Source organism: Pteropus medius, unplaced genomic scaffold (assembly GCF_902729225.1).
Source record: "Pteropus medius unplaced genomic scaffold, Ma_sr-lr_union100, whole genome shotgun sequence".
NCBI classification, from domain to species: domain Eukaryota; kingdom Metazoa; phylum Chordata; class Mammalia; order Chiroptera; family Pteropodidae; genus Pteropus; species Pteropus medius.
This window is the reverse complement of record NW_024345601.1, coordinates 5906955-5926423: the sequence shown is the minus strand read 5'-3', so window position 1 is coordinate 5926423 and position 19469 is coordinate 5906955. Positions and strand designations below refer to the sequence as shown.

At 39.8% G+C, this 19469-nt stretch overlaps 1 protein-coding gene across 1 annotated transcript in view; it reads right to left on the bottom strand.

Moving 5' to 3' along the window:
• Window positions 1-309: 309 nt before the first annotated feature.
• Window positions 310-19469, bottom strand: part of KIF16B (kinesin family member 16B) — a 276301-nt gene continuing 257141 nt past the window's right edge. Inside the window, exon 26 of the mRNA XM_039874451.1 lies at window positions 310-1619. Coding sequence (XP_039730385.1) covers window positions 1461-1619 — 159 coding nt within the window. The 3' untranslated portion in view covers window positions 310-1460. The remainder of the gene's footprint in view (window positions 1620-19469) is intronic.

Genomic DNA, 19469 nt, shown 5'->3' with positions numbered 1-19469 from the left:
TTTTTTTAAGGCTAAACTATGATTTCTAATTAGTGCAATGATAGTTTTCCCTCTTATCAAAATAATTGCATCTTTAAATATATTTTTCAGGTTGGAGAACTCTGCTGCACAGGTATATTCTAGAAGACTGAATGCAAACTTGTTTTGTTATCCATTCATTTGTGACTTCAATCTTCACTATAACTGTATCTTCTGTAATGCAAATGCTAAAGTATACATTATGTATTTTTCCAAGCACATTAGATAAATTTTTAAACAGATCTGTAGAAATGATCATGTAGCAAACTTAAAATAAAATGAGCTAAAGGGCAGACTCCATAATTTCATTTAATATTGATAGCAGCTCAATTTAAATTTTAAAAAGCAAATACCTTTAATAAATTTGGTATGAATGATTATATATTTTGATAAAACTGTTGTACAGGAGTGAATACATATATAAATCTATAGGTAGAATTATATACATTTCAATATATACCATATATATGTATTTTCTACTCACATTTTTCTCTTTAGTAAAACAAAAGTTTTACTGTACATAGCTGTGCAATGCTACATTAAGTCCTGAGTAATTTAAGGGATCATTAATAAACCACTATAAATTCTAGTCTTTCAGCTAAAGATCCAGTAGATTATATAACAAAAATGTGAACAAAATTATGTTCAAAAATATGTATTCAGCTGTGTGCTCATTTTGTGCTTGGTGGAGAAAGCTTGAGAATGCACAGTAGCTATTTACATTTGGGAAAATTTTCTTGAATATTCAAGATTAAACAAATATCCTATTTGTGTATATTTAGTATGGATTTGTCGAAGTTTTAAGTGATCTCACCTACATCCAATTTGTCAAGCAGGGAAGACTCTACTCATGATTGGACCGAAAATCCTTTTTGTGGAATATGAAATTCTGTGTAAACATCAGTGTTTAATAGGTATTATACAAAAATTCTGACTCAAATAAGAGGAAAAAGAAAAAATACAACGAAATAATTTAAAATGCTTTTCTTGGGATATGGGCAGCCACATGGAAGGAATATAAAAAATAAGAATATATTTTGGTGAAAGAAGAAATCAGATGAAAGTCATTTAAGGGAAGTCTGGTGAGCCACCCACAGTCCCATGTCGGCTTGGCTCAGAACACCCAATAGTCAAGCCACATCCATCTTGCCACAGGGGATAGATTCTGATGCGCAATGAGAAGGAAGCACTGTGGGGGAAAGGCCACATTCAATCACAATGGGACAGTAAAATGTGTCCGTCAGGGTCACCATTAGCAAGCAAAGCATCCCAACCCCAAACTCAGGCACTAGGTATGAACTGGTGAGGCGTTGGGCAGGGTCCTGAGTGTCTGCCTGCAGCAGCAGGAGGCAGGCCCAGACCTTGCCTGGGAGCTGCCCTGAACTGGGAGGCTCGCTTTGATGAGAAGGCACTGCACTGGTGGTTCCTCCATCAGCCCCAGCTCAACCCGTCCCGTGGCTGCTGTAGTCAAAGACTCCTTTCTTGAAGAACGGCGAGAACTCACAGATGGTGTGTTTCGAAAGAGTCAGCCCCACTTTGTTGATGTGTAGGGGAGACGTCGCAGATTGGAGCATCACGCTGAAAAAGTCCCTGAGGTATTTCTGAGGAAGAGACCAAAGTTAAAAACATGGTCAAGACATTGTTGGGTGGAGTCGAAGAGAAGAGAGGAGAAAAGAATCTCCAGAAACAACTTCCCATCAAGCTTGAGAGAAACGGGACTCAGGAAATCTCTTGGACTGTCTTCTCTATCATCAGACCAACCAAGGACACATAGCCATGATATCCGTTATGCAGGCGACTTGTCTTTGGCCAGAGATGCCTGGCACAGGGGTCTGCTTTTTAGAAACAGTGTCACTCATTAATATCCTATTTTTTAAAAAAGCCATTTTCCTCCAACTTACTCATTAAATAGAAAGATGACTGGGCGAGGAGGTGGGGGTGGGGGGAGAAGGCTAGCCATCTGTACAATGCTAAACATGCTGCTGATTATTTTTAAATGAGACACTTACTATCTGCTTTGGATCCTTCTTATAAAAGAAAAGAAATACTGGGGACAAGAGTTTCAGTTCCAAGTACTAATATTTACAGATTGTTTTGCAAATCCTATAATCATCAATGAAAAGAAATTCTGACTAAGATTAATTGCTCTGAACACTGGCTCTCCACCCCGCTTCCCCTGCTGCACGTGTTTGTCACAGCATCATCCGCCTTTTCTGGAACTGAACAGCAAAGCATGTCTGAGATTAGGATCCGAGATGCTGGGATGAAGTTAGATGCGGGTGCTGGCAGGATGTATTAAAGGAAAAGAGGACACACAAAAACAGTTAATATACTTCAGGTCATGCAAATCTCATCCATAACAGAAAACAGGACGAATGGTGAAAGGAGAGGAGGAGGGGGTGGTTAGGACAAAACCTTTATTACTGCTTCAGCTTGTTTAAAAATATAATCAGTCCTGTCACAAACTTAGAAATTAAAAATAATAACTACAGACCCTGAGTAACAAAAAGAATTTGTCTAAGAAACATGGCCATGGCTTAGAGCAGTGGTTTCCAGCCAGGGGTGATTTGCCCCATAGGAGACATGTAGTAGTGGCTGGAGACATTTTTGATTGCTGCTCTCGGTGGGGGGAGGGTGCATCCAGTCGGTGGAGGCCAGGGCTGTGGCTAACATCCTACAATGCGCAGGACAGTCCCTCTGCAAAGAATCATTTGGTTCCAAATATCGATACTGCGTCGGTTGAGAAACCTTGGCCAGCGGAAGTAGAATTCAGCTACCTCTATGCCACCTGAAATTTATTTCTGAAAGAAGATCCTTTTCTCAAGGAAAATTTGTTAGCTACTTTCTTAAAAATAATAACAAGGATTACTAATAATTAACATCTGTATAATAATTTACAGTTTTTAAAAATCTTCTAACATCTTATTTTTTATGCTTTATGGAAGTGTTGTAACTGGTGCGCAAGAACTGCACATTCTTCAAATGTACAATTTGATGAGTCTTGACACATGTACACTGGTGAAACCATCACCAACGCGAGATAACAAACATTTGCATCAAACCCAAAAGTTTCCTAAGTCACCTGTTTTGTTATCATCATACTCTACCTAGAATTACCTCTTTTTATTCCTGTAACACCCATTTTAGGGTGAGAAATCTGATGTGAGAGAGGTGAGCGAGGCTAGTAATCAACAACAATTTTCAACTCAGACTCTGTTTTCCTTGTTCAATACTCTGAACTTATTGGTCTCATGGTAACCTCTCCTGAAAGGTTTTTGAAATAGCAATCAAGTTAAAGTAAGAAGGTGTCAAAACCAATTGCTAAAAAATTAAGATCTTACTCCAGTACTTACTGTGTCAGAGAGGCAAAAGGCAACCAGACTTCAGTTTTTCTAGGGGAAGGGAAGTTGAGAATATCAACTTCAGAGGGACCTGGATTCCACCAAACATGTTTACTAGTAAATATCGTAGATCTCACCTGACCAGACAATGCTTGAAATGAAATGCATGTGTGCAACTGACTGTTTTTGAAAGGCTAAGAGTGAATGATTTAGAATGAGGAAGATGAGAAGTTTGGACACTGGTGCATGGAGCTGCAATGCAATTCCTTCACAGTTTCAAGCGTGAGCAGAACTGGATTGTGACACAGGCGTCATCTCAGTAGCTCCTATGCAATTTCTGCTCCAGGTCTCCTGCAGGCTGCATTAACGTGCAGACTAATGTTCATGGCAAACTTGCCTTAAAGATGAATTCTGACTTAAGGGAAGGTATTTAAATCTGGGAACAGACATATCAACATTTGTCATATGATTTCAGAAGGCAGAGACTCTTAAAGGGCCAATAAAACCTGAAGGGTAAAATGAAGAGAGAAGTGCACATTAAGAATATGAAAAAAAGTATTGGAGATACCATCTCTGCTAGGGCACGAGCATAAAAAGAACAACAGTAAACTAGGGGCAGGTAATGCCTTTTTCTTTAAATGAACTCATTTGCATGCGTGGATGAAAACCTGAGATAGAAGGATCTGATTCAACTAATTCTAAACATTACAGAAGAGATTTTTCTTTGGAAAAAAAAAAAAAAACACCGCTTTACAGAATTGGGCAGCCCTGGCTCTATTTATTACATAGACGGCTTCCTTGCTCAAAGAAATGCTCTGATTAGGAAGTGCAGTTTGTCATGACCCCAATGTGCTCTAAAGTATATGAGGTGAGGCGTGACCTTGGTTGCCTGTGTCCAGAGCCACATGCTTGAGATGGGCAGGGCAAAGTCTTTCCGGTGAATGACAAAAGCAAAGGACTAGGTCTAGGGCTGGGGACAGAAGACAGAACTAAAATTCCAGATTTCTCAGAGTCACAGACAGAATCTCATTTTTCTTTGTAATCCCCAATCATGCCTGGCACGCTGCCCAGCTTGGGGAAAAGTGCTTAGAAGAAACTTGGATGACTGATTTTTTGCAAATAGGAAGTATACACAGAGAAAAGAGTACATGTCGAAAGTGTACAGCTTAATGAATTTGCAAAAAAAAAAATGAACATACCTGTGTGATCAGCAACATTTACAACATTTCTAACACATTTCTAGCACCCAGCAGCCCTCCTCATACTCTTTCACAATTCCTTCCTTAAGCTTAGCTGCTATCTTGACTTTCTGCATCACTCATTAGTTTTAGTTTTGCCAGTTTTTGAACTTCATATTAATGAAATCACACAGAATACATTCTTCTGTGTCTGGCTTCCGCTGCTTACCACGATGTGAGCTTCATGCACACTGTTGGGTGTAGCTGCAGTTTGTTCATTATCACTGCTGTATAACCCTGATTGACTTTAGCGGTGAGCCATGCAACCATGACTGATTTGGGTCTTTTGTTTGAGTTCTTTTTCAATAACGAAATCTACTTTTATATAATGGTGTTCGGTGAGTCAAGTTTATCACTATTCTTCCAATAAAGAAAACCCTTAGGGTTTCAGGCTCAATCCAAGGTCAGCTAATGTACTAGAATTCTATTATATGTATGTATGTATATATGTATGTACGTACGTACATGTATACGAATATGTATATGTGTGTATATATAATATACGTTACAATTACATATAAAATACAAACTTAAATATACACATATTTACATTAGTAATTTTTGTTGCCTGAACTCACAATGTTTTCCATAGCATCTACAGCTGAAGGGAGAAAATTAAAGTCCTTCCTGTCAAAGGCCTCCCTTTATTGTTGAACTAAAGACATTCTAGCCTTTCTGGTATATGAAAAATAAATTCAGGTATCGTGCTGCATCCCCAAAGCAGTACACTTTATAAAAGAGTATTATAAAAACTGAAGGATATTAGTAGGAGCTTAAGTGACTAATCAAGGTTATAAGGGCAAAGCGGGAAAAGAAATCTGTGAAAGCCAATATTCAATTTCTATTTCTTTCACATGGCATAATCTTCATTAAAAACAATAATAAATAACAGCAAGCAAATATAAATCTCTGTAGCCATTAGGGACCACAGAAAGCCTGCAACCCTTGCCTACCCTGGTGGTGGATGTCCCACCTGAGTCTTTGCTTTGTCAAACACCCTGAATCTGGGCCACCGAGAAAAGTGGTCACAATTCCTGGTGCAATGTTTCAGCCCTGCCTTGAATACTGGGAGGATGAAAGTCAGATTAAGACAAATCCTCTTTAAAATAAGATTGCAAACCAGAAAATGGAGGGGTAGAGCAAGAAAGGGTCTGGGGGAGGGTTTGTCTGAGTGTGAGCGATGGAGGAAAGGAGGGGGCCAAGAGGAGGAGGGGCCGCAGAGAGATGGGGGTGCTGAGGGTTGGCTGGGAAAGGGTAAGAGAGGAAGGGCTGAGATAGAGGAGAAAACAGAAGACATAGGGGAGAAAAGAAAGTGGCATGACAATGTTGGAGATGAATATCCAGGAGTTATTTGTTTATCGAGTTGGCAAAAAATACTTAAGAATAACAAGAACTATATTAGGTATTTATCTTGGTTATTAATTTTTGCTTCTTGGACCAACACTGAAGAATAAGGTATTTTCTTATCAGTGCTTTCAGAAAATCAAATTTAGATGGCTAATCTTTAAGGCATATTTCAATACTGATACTATATACTTGGATGTCATAAAACCTTTTTTCTACAGGCTGCAGGCATATTTTATTGTTTTTTAAAATTCAATCTATGCAGGTGCAGTGAGCAGGGTGTAGGAGTAACTGAGAGAGATGAGTCCAATGGAGTCTGTTTCAAAGTGTTAAACTAGCATATGCCTTTAAAAATACTCTCAAACAAAGACAAAATCCTGTAGGGACCACAAGTTTTTAAAGGGGAGGCCAAGAGAGACCAACAGGATGAGGGACACACAGATGGTCAGAGATACTCCATAGCAAGCTCCTGATCCTTTCTTTCCAAAGTAGCCCTTTTTTTTTTTCTTTAAGTTTTACCTGCCAAGACCCACTGTGAGTATTTCCTTAGGACTTTGGTCCAGGTACATATACCAGGCTGACCAGCTACAATCTCACTACTCTTATGGAAAGGCCATTTATCAAGGGCTTGCACAGTGAGAACTTTCAATGGTGCATCTCATTTAATTACCACAATGACTTTGTGAGGTGGGAACTATGATTATCTCCATCTTCTAGATGAAGAAACTGAGGTCCAGGAGGCTTAAGTAATGTCCCAAAGGTCACAGAGTATACAAGAAGGAGTTCTAGGACTGGCATCCATATCTTCCAACTCCAGAGGCCACGTCTCAATCACTAGGCTGCCAGGGCATCCGTCATCCCCTCTTCTTCCATTGGGGCCCCCTCTCCTGGGCACTGTTGTGTCTCATGGGGCAAGGCCATCTACACTAGGCATCTCGGCTGCTTGGGCAGATATACTGTCTTTCCCGGGCCTGACGGCTCTCATGGAGAGGAGAGCAGGGGCACTGGGTTCTCTACAGTTAATGTCCATACAAACATAGAGAAAAGAACTCTTTGTTGAGAGGTTATACTCTTCTACATGGAGTCCTAAGCAGCTCTGCACATGCTCTGACATCTTACTCACAGTGCCTTGGTGAGCACTGGCCATATTTTGACCGACCTGCCTGTTTCCCTTACCAAATAACACTGAAAAGATGCTTTTCTCTTCTTTGGAGATTGGTTATCTGGCTAACTTAGGACAGAGGGCTGGTGAATTTTTCCCAAACATATTCTGGAATGGGCACCTCATAGCCAAAGACCTACTCGAGGTACTGTTTGGAGTCCATTGGAACCAAAGGTGCCTTAGGGCGAGCCTCTTCCAGATTGTGTGACTGCTGCCATAGAGCATTTTCAAAAGTGTAAGAAATTCAGCGACTTCCCACGGAGGGCAGCTCCAGAAGAGCCTTTGATCTGCCCATTCCCAAGACTGGGAGTTGATAAACCCATGTGCTTACAACGGCCACAGCCATTTTCTACTGTTAGCCATCAAGTGAACTGACAATAACGCATGGGGCACTGGCAAGTGGCAAATACCAGCCATGAATCTTAAGAAACCTTCCGTGTGTACCACACCCAAGCACTTGGAGATCAGAACAAGGCATCTGCCCAGGACACTCTTCCCTTAGAAAGAGGTCAATCCCAGGAGTTTCACGAATAATGTTTCCACTGATCAGCTCATCCTAGTGCTATATCCCTTGCCGACGTTAAGCTCGAAGGCTCTTGCACCTACCCATGATATGTACACAGGCCAATCTTTAACATTCCAGCACCATTTCAAAACACAACTACACATTATTGATCTTTTGAACCCAAACATAGGCAAATATGGTCTATTGGCTGTGTTAATGAGTTCTGAAAGGCAAAACACACTCCCTACAGCAATACAGGGTAATTCAGCCATAATTCAGTTAATTATTTTAGAGCTTTAGACTAGTACCTCAATCAATACACTACATTAGGAAAAAATGTAATGTGTGCTATTTAATTTTAGACATTCTTGATGAAGGTCATTATGTTAACATGATTCATGTGTGACCTCTAATACAATTTTAGTCTCAGCTCTGGCTGAAAGAAAAAGTATGTAAGTTACTGGAACAACCTGACTAAAAACTGGCCTTTAGATATCCTCTGCTGGGTTGTTCTTTTCATCTCTTGAGTTTCTGAACAAAATACTAGTCTGGCCATATGGGCGGATCGCGTGTTCTATAGTCCATCCAGGCAAAACTCGGTGAGATTAGCAGGGTGTCAAATGTTGGGCCTTCCCATCCTGCAGTCATTTCCTTTCAGTTCTGGGATCTGGAAAGGAAACAATACGAACAAAGGAGCAAGGCCAGCTGTGCAGAGCTCTGCATGGGCAACAGCAGGACGTGCAGGAGAACACAGAGGGCCTTGAACCTAGATTTGGGTTTGCAAGCATTTTGTACAAAGCATTTCCCAGTTCATGAGCATATGATCACTAAGTCACACTGAGGAGGAGGAAGAGGAGGAGGAGGAAGAGGACAGAGGCATATCCTTTGTTTACAGATGAGGAAACTGAGACCTCAAGATGCAGTGACTCAGCCAAGGTCAACAGATGATAAGAGGCTAACAAAATGACTGGCTCCTCATTCAAGAGCAAGTCAGAATGGCCTAATATAATTCTTATAGTGTAATCCTTTAAGCATGAAATATAATGTATAAATGTATATATAGCCCCTATCTTTGGGGCTCAGAATTTATCTCGAATTTCAACCAACCACTGTTTGTGCGTGTTATGTGTATAGAAGATGTGTGGGAATGAGAAGAGGGTCTCAGTAACATTTGAAAGACATTATCTTTTGGCTCCCTTGCTTCTATTTTAATTAGCAGGGGGATAAAATCATGACCACTCTGTATTATTAAAAAGTTTGTTTTAATACGGCTCATGACTATAACTGCAGCCTACTGTTTATTTCAGGCGCAATGTATCACCCTAGATGTGTCATTCTAATGATTTTCCCAGCATCTCATTGTTGTGGAGCCCTCTTTATTTTTCAAAATTTTAACATAAATCCTTAATTTAATTTAAAGTTATTGAAATTATTAAAATTAAAGTGTTCTTTAAAAATGTAATGTGGCTTATCCACTTCCCATTGTGACATAGTAACAGGGAAGATAATTCAATGGCATTCTTCATTTCTAGAAGTCATTGTCCACAGTGGCAGCTTAAAGACAACTACCAGTCTAATAAGACTTAGAGGTTTTATTTACCTTGCGGCACTTAAAAAATTCACCATCAACTGATGGGCTCTCAAGACGAATCAGGCCCTGATGAGGACATGCTAGGATATTTCTAGACCTGAGAAAGGTCTGGTCACTGGTGGGGTCAATATCATTCACTCAACCAAGTCTTCCTCACTCTAAACTCTCATAAGTTCTAGTCTGAACACCTCTGTCTGGCTATTTCGGAATCCTAAAATTTCTCTGTTGAATCAGGTATGCTGGGTTCCTTTCCCAACATGCCCCAAATGTCCTCCACGCTCTGATTAAATCAGTACAGTTTGATTTGATTCAAGCAACTCTTTTATCCAGCAGATAGTTACTACCCACCTGCTGTACACAAAGCAGTGTGCCAGTGTTGAATTAAACAGATACAGTGCCTGCCCTGACAAGGCTGGCCTGCACCCATCTCCTCCTTGTTAACAATCGGTCTTATTGGAACTTTGCTCCCAGCATCCTAATCTTACTTATCTTCTAGGGACTGGATGAAGGTTTGTTCTTTTTGGATTCCTCTCTCTTCCTACTTTATTCATGCACCCAATCAATATTTATTGAGAGCTTTCTATATGCCAGAGCTTCTGGAGATTCAGTAGTGAATAAGACTCGGTCCCTGTCCTAAGTAATTTGCAGGCCTTTCAGGGAAGACAGATGGGTAAAGCAGTATTTAAAATATGGCTACGGGAAAACAGAAATGATATGCTTTTGGAGCACTTAGGAAAAAGGCATCCAGCCTAGTCCTGGGAATTGGTGACATTTATGCCAAGATCTGAAGGGTAAGAACGAGCAGGTGAAGATATTGGAAGAAGATGCTGGAGAAGGCCTGTTTTAGGCAGTGGGGAGAGCATGTACAAATCCTTGGAGTGGGGAACCAGAGCTTGGAGCACCACCAACAGTCCAGCATGACTGGACTGCACACCATGCATGGCCCGTTCAGTGTGGGGTACGCACTCCTGGAACGCCCTGCCCACTGGATCAGCTCTCCACCAGTCCTTACACTGGGGGTCCTGCACTGTGCACTAGCAATCTCCCTTTGCTTGGACCTAGAGTCCTGCCGGGCCTTCCGGGTGGAGTCTATTACTTGTTTTAAAGAGAATGCACTGGAGGTAATGCTGAGAGTGAGGAAGTGACCTTGCAGGTTCCAGTGCTCCAGTTGCACCTCATCTTTAGTGAAGGCACGGCCAGAATGCAGTCATGTAACTGGCCTGATTGGACATCACTTGGAAAAGATAAACTACCCAGTCGAGCCCTGCCCAAATTTCAGAACCACAAAATCCATAAGCAATAAAATAGTGGTTGCTTTAAAGGTACAAGGTACATGTGTTTGGGAATAAGGTAAGAGATGACGGAATAAATGAAATTTGTCAAAGTAGAATAAAAAAGTTTATTTCTATTTATAGTTTATGAGTAGCCGTAAATTACAATCCTATTTTACTTCATGGCAACTTCTTCCAACCTTTTCAGTATTTTTACTGAATAACTCTGTCTTAGCAGGTACTTCTTTCCTATCTATCATAGGTTTTAAAGTAAATACTTGAAATAAGTAGTCATCATTTGAAATATGACATTTACATTTTGATATTATAGAGAATTCTAAGAGCTTCCAGTTAAAATTCATCAGGGTGAAATGTTAGTCTGTGATTACAAAATCAGAACTATTCATTATAGCTATTCAGAAAACCTTCTTTATGAGTTTAATGATATAAGCATACTGTATTGAATTATTATGGTACTGTATCAATTGGACTCATAAATTTAATATACTCAGTCTGGTTCAAATATTCCAGTAAAATCCAGCAAGGTTTAAAAATTTTATAAGGGATGTGCATTTAAAATCCACATGATATTCAATTTTCACAGGTTGATGTTCTAGCTCAGGGCATTAAGAAGCTTGAATGATCACGATGACTCAGCCTGGCTGACCAGCAAGCTTAGGTAAAACCCCACAAACAAGCCACATGAGAAAGCCACAAATCTGCTTGGACCGTGAAGGTGATTGAGCTTTTCTCCAGAGCACAAGTCAATACCAGTCCCATTTTTTTTTCGCTCATGGAAGGGAAGAGAGAAATTGAGTTTATGCTGCACCTGTGAGCCAGAAGTGACAATATATATCAGCTGTGATGGGAGTAGACAAATAGTTTCCAGATAGTCTGACAGGCCCCACCTGCAACTTCATTTGTTTGAAGCAAAATGTGGGAAGACACTGTGGGAGAAGCCTCATTCTCAGGGCTTACCCCAGTTCTTTGGCTCTTGTTTACTGGATCTAGGCAAGAGATTGGAACAGGCTAACCACTGATACATAGCAACTCAGCTTCCTTACCATGATGGGGAGGAGGCTGGAAGACAGCCCTGGAGGCACCATAAATGTTTGAACTACAAGGTTGCTGTCGTCTAACTCTGCACCATGAGCCAGCTCCTAGGGCACAAGGGACATTACAACAGAGGGGCTTAAAGTAAGTTCCTAAACTCTTCTGCACCTCAGTTTCCTCATTTGATTACATTATCTTTCTAGGACTAGAAGATTAAATGAGCGACTGTTTGTAAAGTGTTTAGGGCTAGTCCCAGTCCACACTGTGTATTTATTAAGTAGTTGACATAATTACCTACATAGCTTTCTCCTGAGGGAATTGATTGGAAAATATTTTAATTTTCTCCTCTTTAGTTGTTTAAAAACACATGGGCTTAAAATATGTAAGTATTTAACATAAATGTTTTCCTCCTCAAAGGAAAGTAGAGGAGAGCAAGAATTCATAATTTTTTTTTCCCCAAAGTCACCTCCTACAAGACACTGGCAGACCCTCATTGCTTTAAAGTAAGGAAGAGTTATCCTGTTTTTCAAAATGGGGAATAATATTAAAAATAAGTTAAAAAATCTAACCTATACCAAGTAAATTAATGATGCCCCAAAAGTTCATTTTAAGATATATTTTGGATACTGAGATTCTGAGAAATGCCATCTGGAGGAAAAAAAAAAAATGTGATTTTTAAGTTCATGATTCTTTCCTGTACTTCAGAGGTTTCTGACATTTCAAGAATAGAATGACTGTTCCCAACGACCGATGCGACTGACAGACTTTCAAATGAGAATCTTGCTGTATAGTACCTGTTGGCTGTAATGTACCTAAACTCAAATTCAAAGAACCAGGTCCTATAAAACTTGTAAATCAAGAAGTAATTGCATATTAATTACTGGCATCCCTAAGTCTCCCTGTTAGTAGAACCCAAAACTGGATGCAGTGCGATTCTGCAGGAATCCTGAATGCTTATCTCATTCCTTTCACCAGCTGTGCCTGCAGTTGAGCAGAACAATCCTTCTCTTTACTGCCTGACCTAAGGTCATCTGTATATTGGTGGCAAGCTTTCTTTGGCTGCCCTTGGACTGGGCCGTCAGAATAACACTCCGTCTCTGAATTCTAGGGCAAGAGGGTAAGCTCTTGATACTCTCTAAGAAAAGACCCAGTGCCCCTTTTTGTTGTCTGGATCAGGGGCTCCTGATGATCCCTGTGGGACTATTTGCCTTGTAGATTATCCTCCGGACTTGGGAGTTATTTCTCACTGTGCAAACACTGCCCTGTGTCCCAGGGAGCCACGGTCATGCCCCAGGTGTGATGAGGACTATGGCTCCAAGTGGTGGGCCTGTGACCGCACCCCACAGAGAGGATTAGCTGGGGATTTGGACCATCTGCATCGATGATCCCCTTCACTGGGGACAATGACTGAAATTGACTATCTCAGGGAAGATGGAGGCTGAGAGAAAAGCTGGATCAAAACTTCTCTCACATAACATCTCTAATTTGAAAAAAGGATGGGGAAGATGTAGATTTCATACAAGAAAGGAAAGTAAAATATTCCTTCACCAAACAGATATTATCTAAAGAATTAAACATCTAAGTTAAAAAATATATACAATGAAAATATGCACATACTGCACAGTGCTTTGTTCATAAAAGACACTATCCATTGAATGACTGATGTATTAGGTAATAATAAATCGTGATGGGTTTTCTTTCCATAGGACCTTACCTGTAGCAAAGTTTCACAAGTTTATAGTATCTCCTTTCTCCTGAACAAGGGAAGTTTACTAAATTACTGGAAAGAAGGAAGTCTATCAAATATTACTTTATGCTTCAAAGCCAAACTTCAGAAACTCTTAATACTGTCCTGGCCATTTTCTAAAAATCTGAGAAGATGCTGCAGAAGAGAAGTGAAGAAAGCTGTCCATTAGGCAACTGATGAAACATGTGCTTCCTAGGACACTCGTGTCTGCCTGTGTTAAACACTAAATGAACCCGAAACCGTGTAAGCATCAGTCTTTCAGTTGCCAAAACTTTTAGCACCTATGAATGTTTTGAGCGGGATGGCTGTGATCATAGTGCAGTAAAAGTTAAAGAGAAGTATTGGCAACATGTAGACAGAAAGATCTTAAAGATCAAAGGGAAATCTCACTGCTTAAGGGATCATGGAAAATGCTATGAGGCATTAAATCTAAGAAACAATGGGCCAATTTGGGCCAATCTGACATCCACAGTTTCTGCCATGAGGAAACTGCCTTTCAAAGTAAGAAATGTCAGTTTACACTGTCTGAGCTATTACTTAGATATGCCCAGATTCTTTCAAATAAGAAAGTGTAAATAAATGCATTTTTGTGAAGTGGAAGATATGCACTATAAATGGAAAAGAAAAGGTGATCACCAGCAAAGTATATCAAGGAGCACAAATATCCCAGACTATGGAGCTAATAAGATTATCCACAGAGCTCTGAAATAAAAGCCCTCTAACCCACCAGGCTCTGTTTCCAGTTGGCTAACAAAAATCATTGAGAAAAAGTGATGGCTTCATTTACTACTATTTTCAACTTTGATTAGCAAATGCTTTCTTGATTTCAATATCAGTTTCTTAATTTTACCTATATATAATATGAAACAGGTGATCTCAATTAGAGAACAGATTAGAGAAAGTCTTAATTTTTTTGGTTGGCTGGAATGAATATCATATATGTAAATGTAACCGCATTATAGTGAATTCCTGGGAATAAAAATAAGTCTATCTAAAAATAGATGGGAGCTTTATAGAGGCAAACAAGATAAAAAGTTGTATAGAACTGGAACAAACTGATGTGTTTATCCATTCCCCCCCCCGCCAATATTGTCTCAAAGGGCTGCAACAGATGCTATGCTTCATTACCATTATGACATATAAGTGATACATATAGAAGAAAAAAGGGTTGTTATGGGAAAAAAATAACTAGCTGAATTCTAAAATAAAGACACACTTAAAAAGGCAACAGAGGGTCTTTTTGCTGACAAAAGCCACTGTGAGCACCTTTAATCTAAAAAAAACACTATCTGAGAAACAAATCTAAATAAATGGAGTTATGGGAACTGAAACATTTTCAAGAAAGCCTAATTCAAATTTATAAAATAGAAAAGATGATTCCCAAATGCTGATATAAACAGTAAATAGAGAATTTAGTGGTGATAGGACAGTGGTTCTTAAAATACATGAATGCACAGAAGAATTTTGAATATGTCTTTTGGGCTGTTGCAACAAAGAAAGTGTATGAAGAGAAACTGTACCAACATCAATAGGAATAATTATAATTGATTATTTCAAGAAGCATGAAGCTAGGCCTTCAGGTTTAAAACAGCTCTAGAAGATGCAAAAGTAACAAGTGCAATGTTAAAACAGGGAAGAAAGAGTGAGGTGGACCACATAGTACAGTGCTTCTCAAATAATCTGTGGGGAAGGACCAACTGAGGGATGGAAGAAAGAAGTGAAGAGACTATCATCATCCATCATCCATCCATCCATCCATCCATCATCCATCCATCCATCATCCATCTATCTATTTATCATCCATCTATCTATCTATCTATCTATCTATCTATCCCCTACCTACCTACCTACCTACCTACCTACCTACCTATCTTACTATCTTTCTATCTATCTAACTAGAAATGGAAAATAGAGGAGATAGGAAAATTAGAGGAAGACCAGACCAGGAAGTTCAATACAAACAAATGAGATTCCAGAAAGAAACAGAAAATAAAACAAACAAACAAACAAAAACCACAAAAAAAACTTGAAAGGAAATAAAGGACATGAGATAGATAATGTGCATGAAATTTCACTGATGGACTGCTCACCGAAATAGAATTGTGAAAGCTCAGAAGAATGGGGGCAAACGGAAGTCCCTGTAAGGGGTGAGAATCAAAATGGCTAATACTGAATGTCAACTCTAATTGAAAAATAAAAATTAAAAAAGAAGAATCCAAATGGCTTTGAGCTGCTTAACACCACCTGAGTTAGAAGACAATGGAACGACCCTTTGAAATTCTAAAAGAAAATGGTTCCCAACTAATATATTCTATCCATCCAGTGTGTGTGTGTGAAGAAAGACATTTTCAGATATGTCTCTAGAAATTTACTTTACTCATGGGCCACAAGAAGCAGAGGAACAATTCAAGAGAAAGCAAAGGATGATGGAGAAGGAAGGTCAGAGTAGGTGTGACCCAGTCTGGTTAGAAGAGGTTAGAAGAGGAAGTTTCCAAGAGAATTCTGCAAGTGGCTGAATTCCTGAAATAGCTGATGCTCTGAATGTTTTAAGAGATTCGTGCAACTGACCAAGCATTTGAAGTTGAATTAGTGATCAGTATGTAATAAACTAGGCGAACAGATAAGCTGTTCTCATGCCAACCTGACACACTACATGGGAGAGCTGAGCAAGTGTTCTCACATGTTTTAGGAAGGCGGTGGGCTTGGGGGCGCATGTTAGGGAACCATGATTCACAGATGTTACTAGATAGCACCTCACATTCAAACAAAAATAAAAAAGAAGCAATACACAAATGCAATTTCAGTTTGGAGGAAAATACCTAAAGGTATAGAAAGCATTGCTTCAAGGGAAAGGGGAATGGAGAGTATAAACAGGAGGTAGGAACTGAGGTAGATCATGTGGGGTGAGCCTGGACATAGAAGCAAAGGGGTGAAAAAACAAAAGATAGAAAGGAGACATGCCAATAAAGGGGGTACTGTTGAGTGGGTTACTGCTGTGGGTGACTGGACTCAGTTCTGCTGGGGGAACATGTAGAATGTGCTTCCAGATCACCCCAGTAAAGGATGGGAGGCAGGCGCATTTATCCGTAGATGTCCACCCTCCAGGACCTCGCTTCCTTCCAACTTCGAGACTGGCTCAATCAGGGCTTGAAAGAGCTGCCTGGGCACTGAAGAAGGCTGAGGGAGGAAAGCTGAGAGACTCGGTGAGACATGGTCAGCACAAGCTGCAACTGTCCATCATGGACAAAGCCAACATCACAGTAGGTCAAGGGGACATGGAATAGCAGACAACATGTGTCAGCTACTGGACAGGACTAGGGTTAGTGGTGATTAAGGGGGATCCTGGCTTTAGCTATAAAGAGGTAGCCCTTCACTTAGTGGTGCCTGCTAAACACCCTTAGGGAGCTGGTATAATGGGTTCTAGCTGCTTTGTTTCCTCCCAGTGTTCTTATAGTATCTTTAACATCCAATTTCCTGATGAGGACTTTTTGATTTGCCTCAAGCTGACTCATTATTTTCCTAAGGATAAATAAGCATTTTAAAAAGTACTTAAAATCCAAGTTTTATGGAAACCTTCGACAATAAGAACTCAGGTGAATGTCACTCATGCACTGGGTCTAAGAGAATCCATCATCAAAATGATCCCAGAGCATTCAGAAAATAAAGTCACCCATAAGCTTCTAACTTGCCCACTGTCTTAGCTAATATGTAATTGGCTGGACTGTGGATCTCCATGAGAGAGCAAGCCAGAATGCCTGCCAGTGATGAGGACCTGGGACTGAGCTACACTGCAATCATTTCGAGGTATGCCTGTGTTTTATGTTTTTATAGCAAGAGTGGATTCTGATCTTATTTTATCCTATTGTTAATAACTCTATATATCTATATAACTATAGTTATACATAATATTGACTTATATCTATAAATGGCATCTCTATACACATCTATAACCTATACAACTATCATCTACACCTATATTATTCCTATATAACTATATTTATAAGTATACCTACAATTTACCTATATTATCTATAATTAAATCTTAATATTAATTAAATAATAAGATATAACTATATCTTATTATAACATGTTTTACATAATTTTGTAATTAATAAAATATCATTGTATATCTCCTCCTCCAATTAGTATTTTACTAGATAGTGACTGCATCTGAAACAATGCAATCAGCAGGCTCTAAATGACAATCTGGTCACCTGACAGTGTGACAGCCTGCTGAAATGTGAAAAGGTTAAAGAATAATTAAAACCTGAAACTGGACAAAGGAAGTCTATACCTTAGGCCTATTTTCTGGAACCCCTAACCACATTCTGTTAATCATGAAACTTGTAACAATGAGCTCATACGCTAACTGCCAATTTTAGCCTGTGTAACCCTGCTTGCTTGTGTGGCATGAAAAATAATCAATTGTATATAAGCTGAAAATTACTGTTTGGCCATCGCCCATGGGAACTCTGGCTATTGCCCATGGGAACATAGGCAATCACCCATAGGAACATAACATTCTAACAACAAGCTTTCTGCTTCTGTATTCCCCGCTTGCACACCTGACCAGTGGGTTGACAGGTAGTGAATAGGAGAAAGATGGACCTTTGTGTTTAAGACAGAATGAGGAATGGGATTTAGGGCTTAAAAACCTTGTATCTTGGCATTTCGGGGCTGCTCCTTTGTACAGGACAGCCGCTGGCTAATAAACAGCCTTTGAGAGCATACTTAGTTTGCTCTATTCTATACAGGCCACAACAACAGTGCCAGGATAGGGCTAAGAACCTTACTGGTGTGTCATCCCTTTATCTTCACCCAGAATGATATGTGCGCACACTAGGAGAAAAGAAAAAATGAGCAACATAACCGAATAACCGAATAAACAGGAATTCTAGTAGAAATTAATGACACCAACATGACACTAGTGTATACATGATTTAAAATGGTTGTTAATTCCAAAACAATTTTAATAACTCAGGCATCATTGGAATGTGGTCAGTGTTCTTCCTACCTTCAACCACTGCATCTCAAGTAGGGCTATCCTTTTCTCATTTCAGCTGTATTTCTGACACTTCTCCTGGGCCCAGGAGCTAATTAAATGCTTCATTTTAAAAGACCTTTCCTTTTCACCCCTGTTGTGCTGCAGCGTGAATGTGAGATGTAAGGGGTGGCAGAATGAGAAAATATTATAATGGCATTTAATTAAGCAGAGTAAACAATAAGGTCAATAGCAACTTGAAGCTAACATCTGTCTCTGAACAAGGCAGGCAAGCTACCTCCAGGTAAAGGCAACAGGGAAGTGAGCTCATGCCGCATGCTCTTTTTGTCTATGTCACTTGTGATATCTACTTCTGTTTCGGAGGCAACGAGACATTTAATAACAGGAAACAAATAGTGGCGCCTTGTTGTATCTAGGAGGAGAGGAGGAACAATCCTCTAGCTATTTAATCCTGTAATGTTCAGGCTCCATTTCATTTTGCTTTTAAAAGTAACCAAGGAAATGAAAAATGTTCTATACCAACTCCATAAGCGGAGCATGCAAAGCTCTGAAGTCTCCTATCTTGCACTGTACTGTGCTACCTTCATCTGATGCTATTTCTATAAATAGAAAAGAGTTGGAGAATCTCTGTTATGTATTTGTCAAGCCCCGAACACTTTGTAGATGAACATGGGAGCTGGGGAGACAACAGATGCTACAGTTTTAATGCTAGAACTGCACATGAAGTGGCACTGTAATTGAGATTGATATTAGAATATCAAAAGCCCAACAAATGGAAAAATTACAGCTGCAGCTGTATTTGGGGTGAACAGAAATGGCTTCTGTCATGGTTAATTTTACATGTCAATTTGACTGGGGCACAGGATGCCCAGATACTTAGTCAAACATTATTCTGGTGTGTCTGAATGGGTTCTTTTGAATGAGATTAACATTTGAGTCAGTAAGTTGAGGAAAGCAGATTTGCTCTCCCTAAAGTGGTGGGCCTAATTCAATCACATGAAGGTATGAATAGAACAAAAAGTTGACCCTCCCTCCAGTAAAAAGGAGCTCCTCTTCCCTGACTGCTTTGAGGTAGGACATCAGTCTTTTCCTGACTTGGGACTTGAATGGAAATATTGGCTCTTCTCGGGTCTCAGGACTGTTGGTTTTCAGACTAGAACACTATCAGCTCTCCTGGTTCTCAGGCCCTAGAACTTG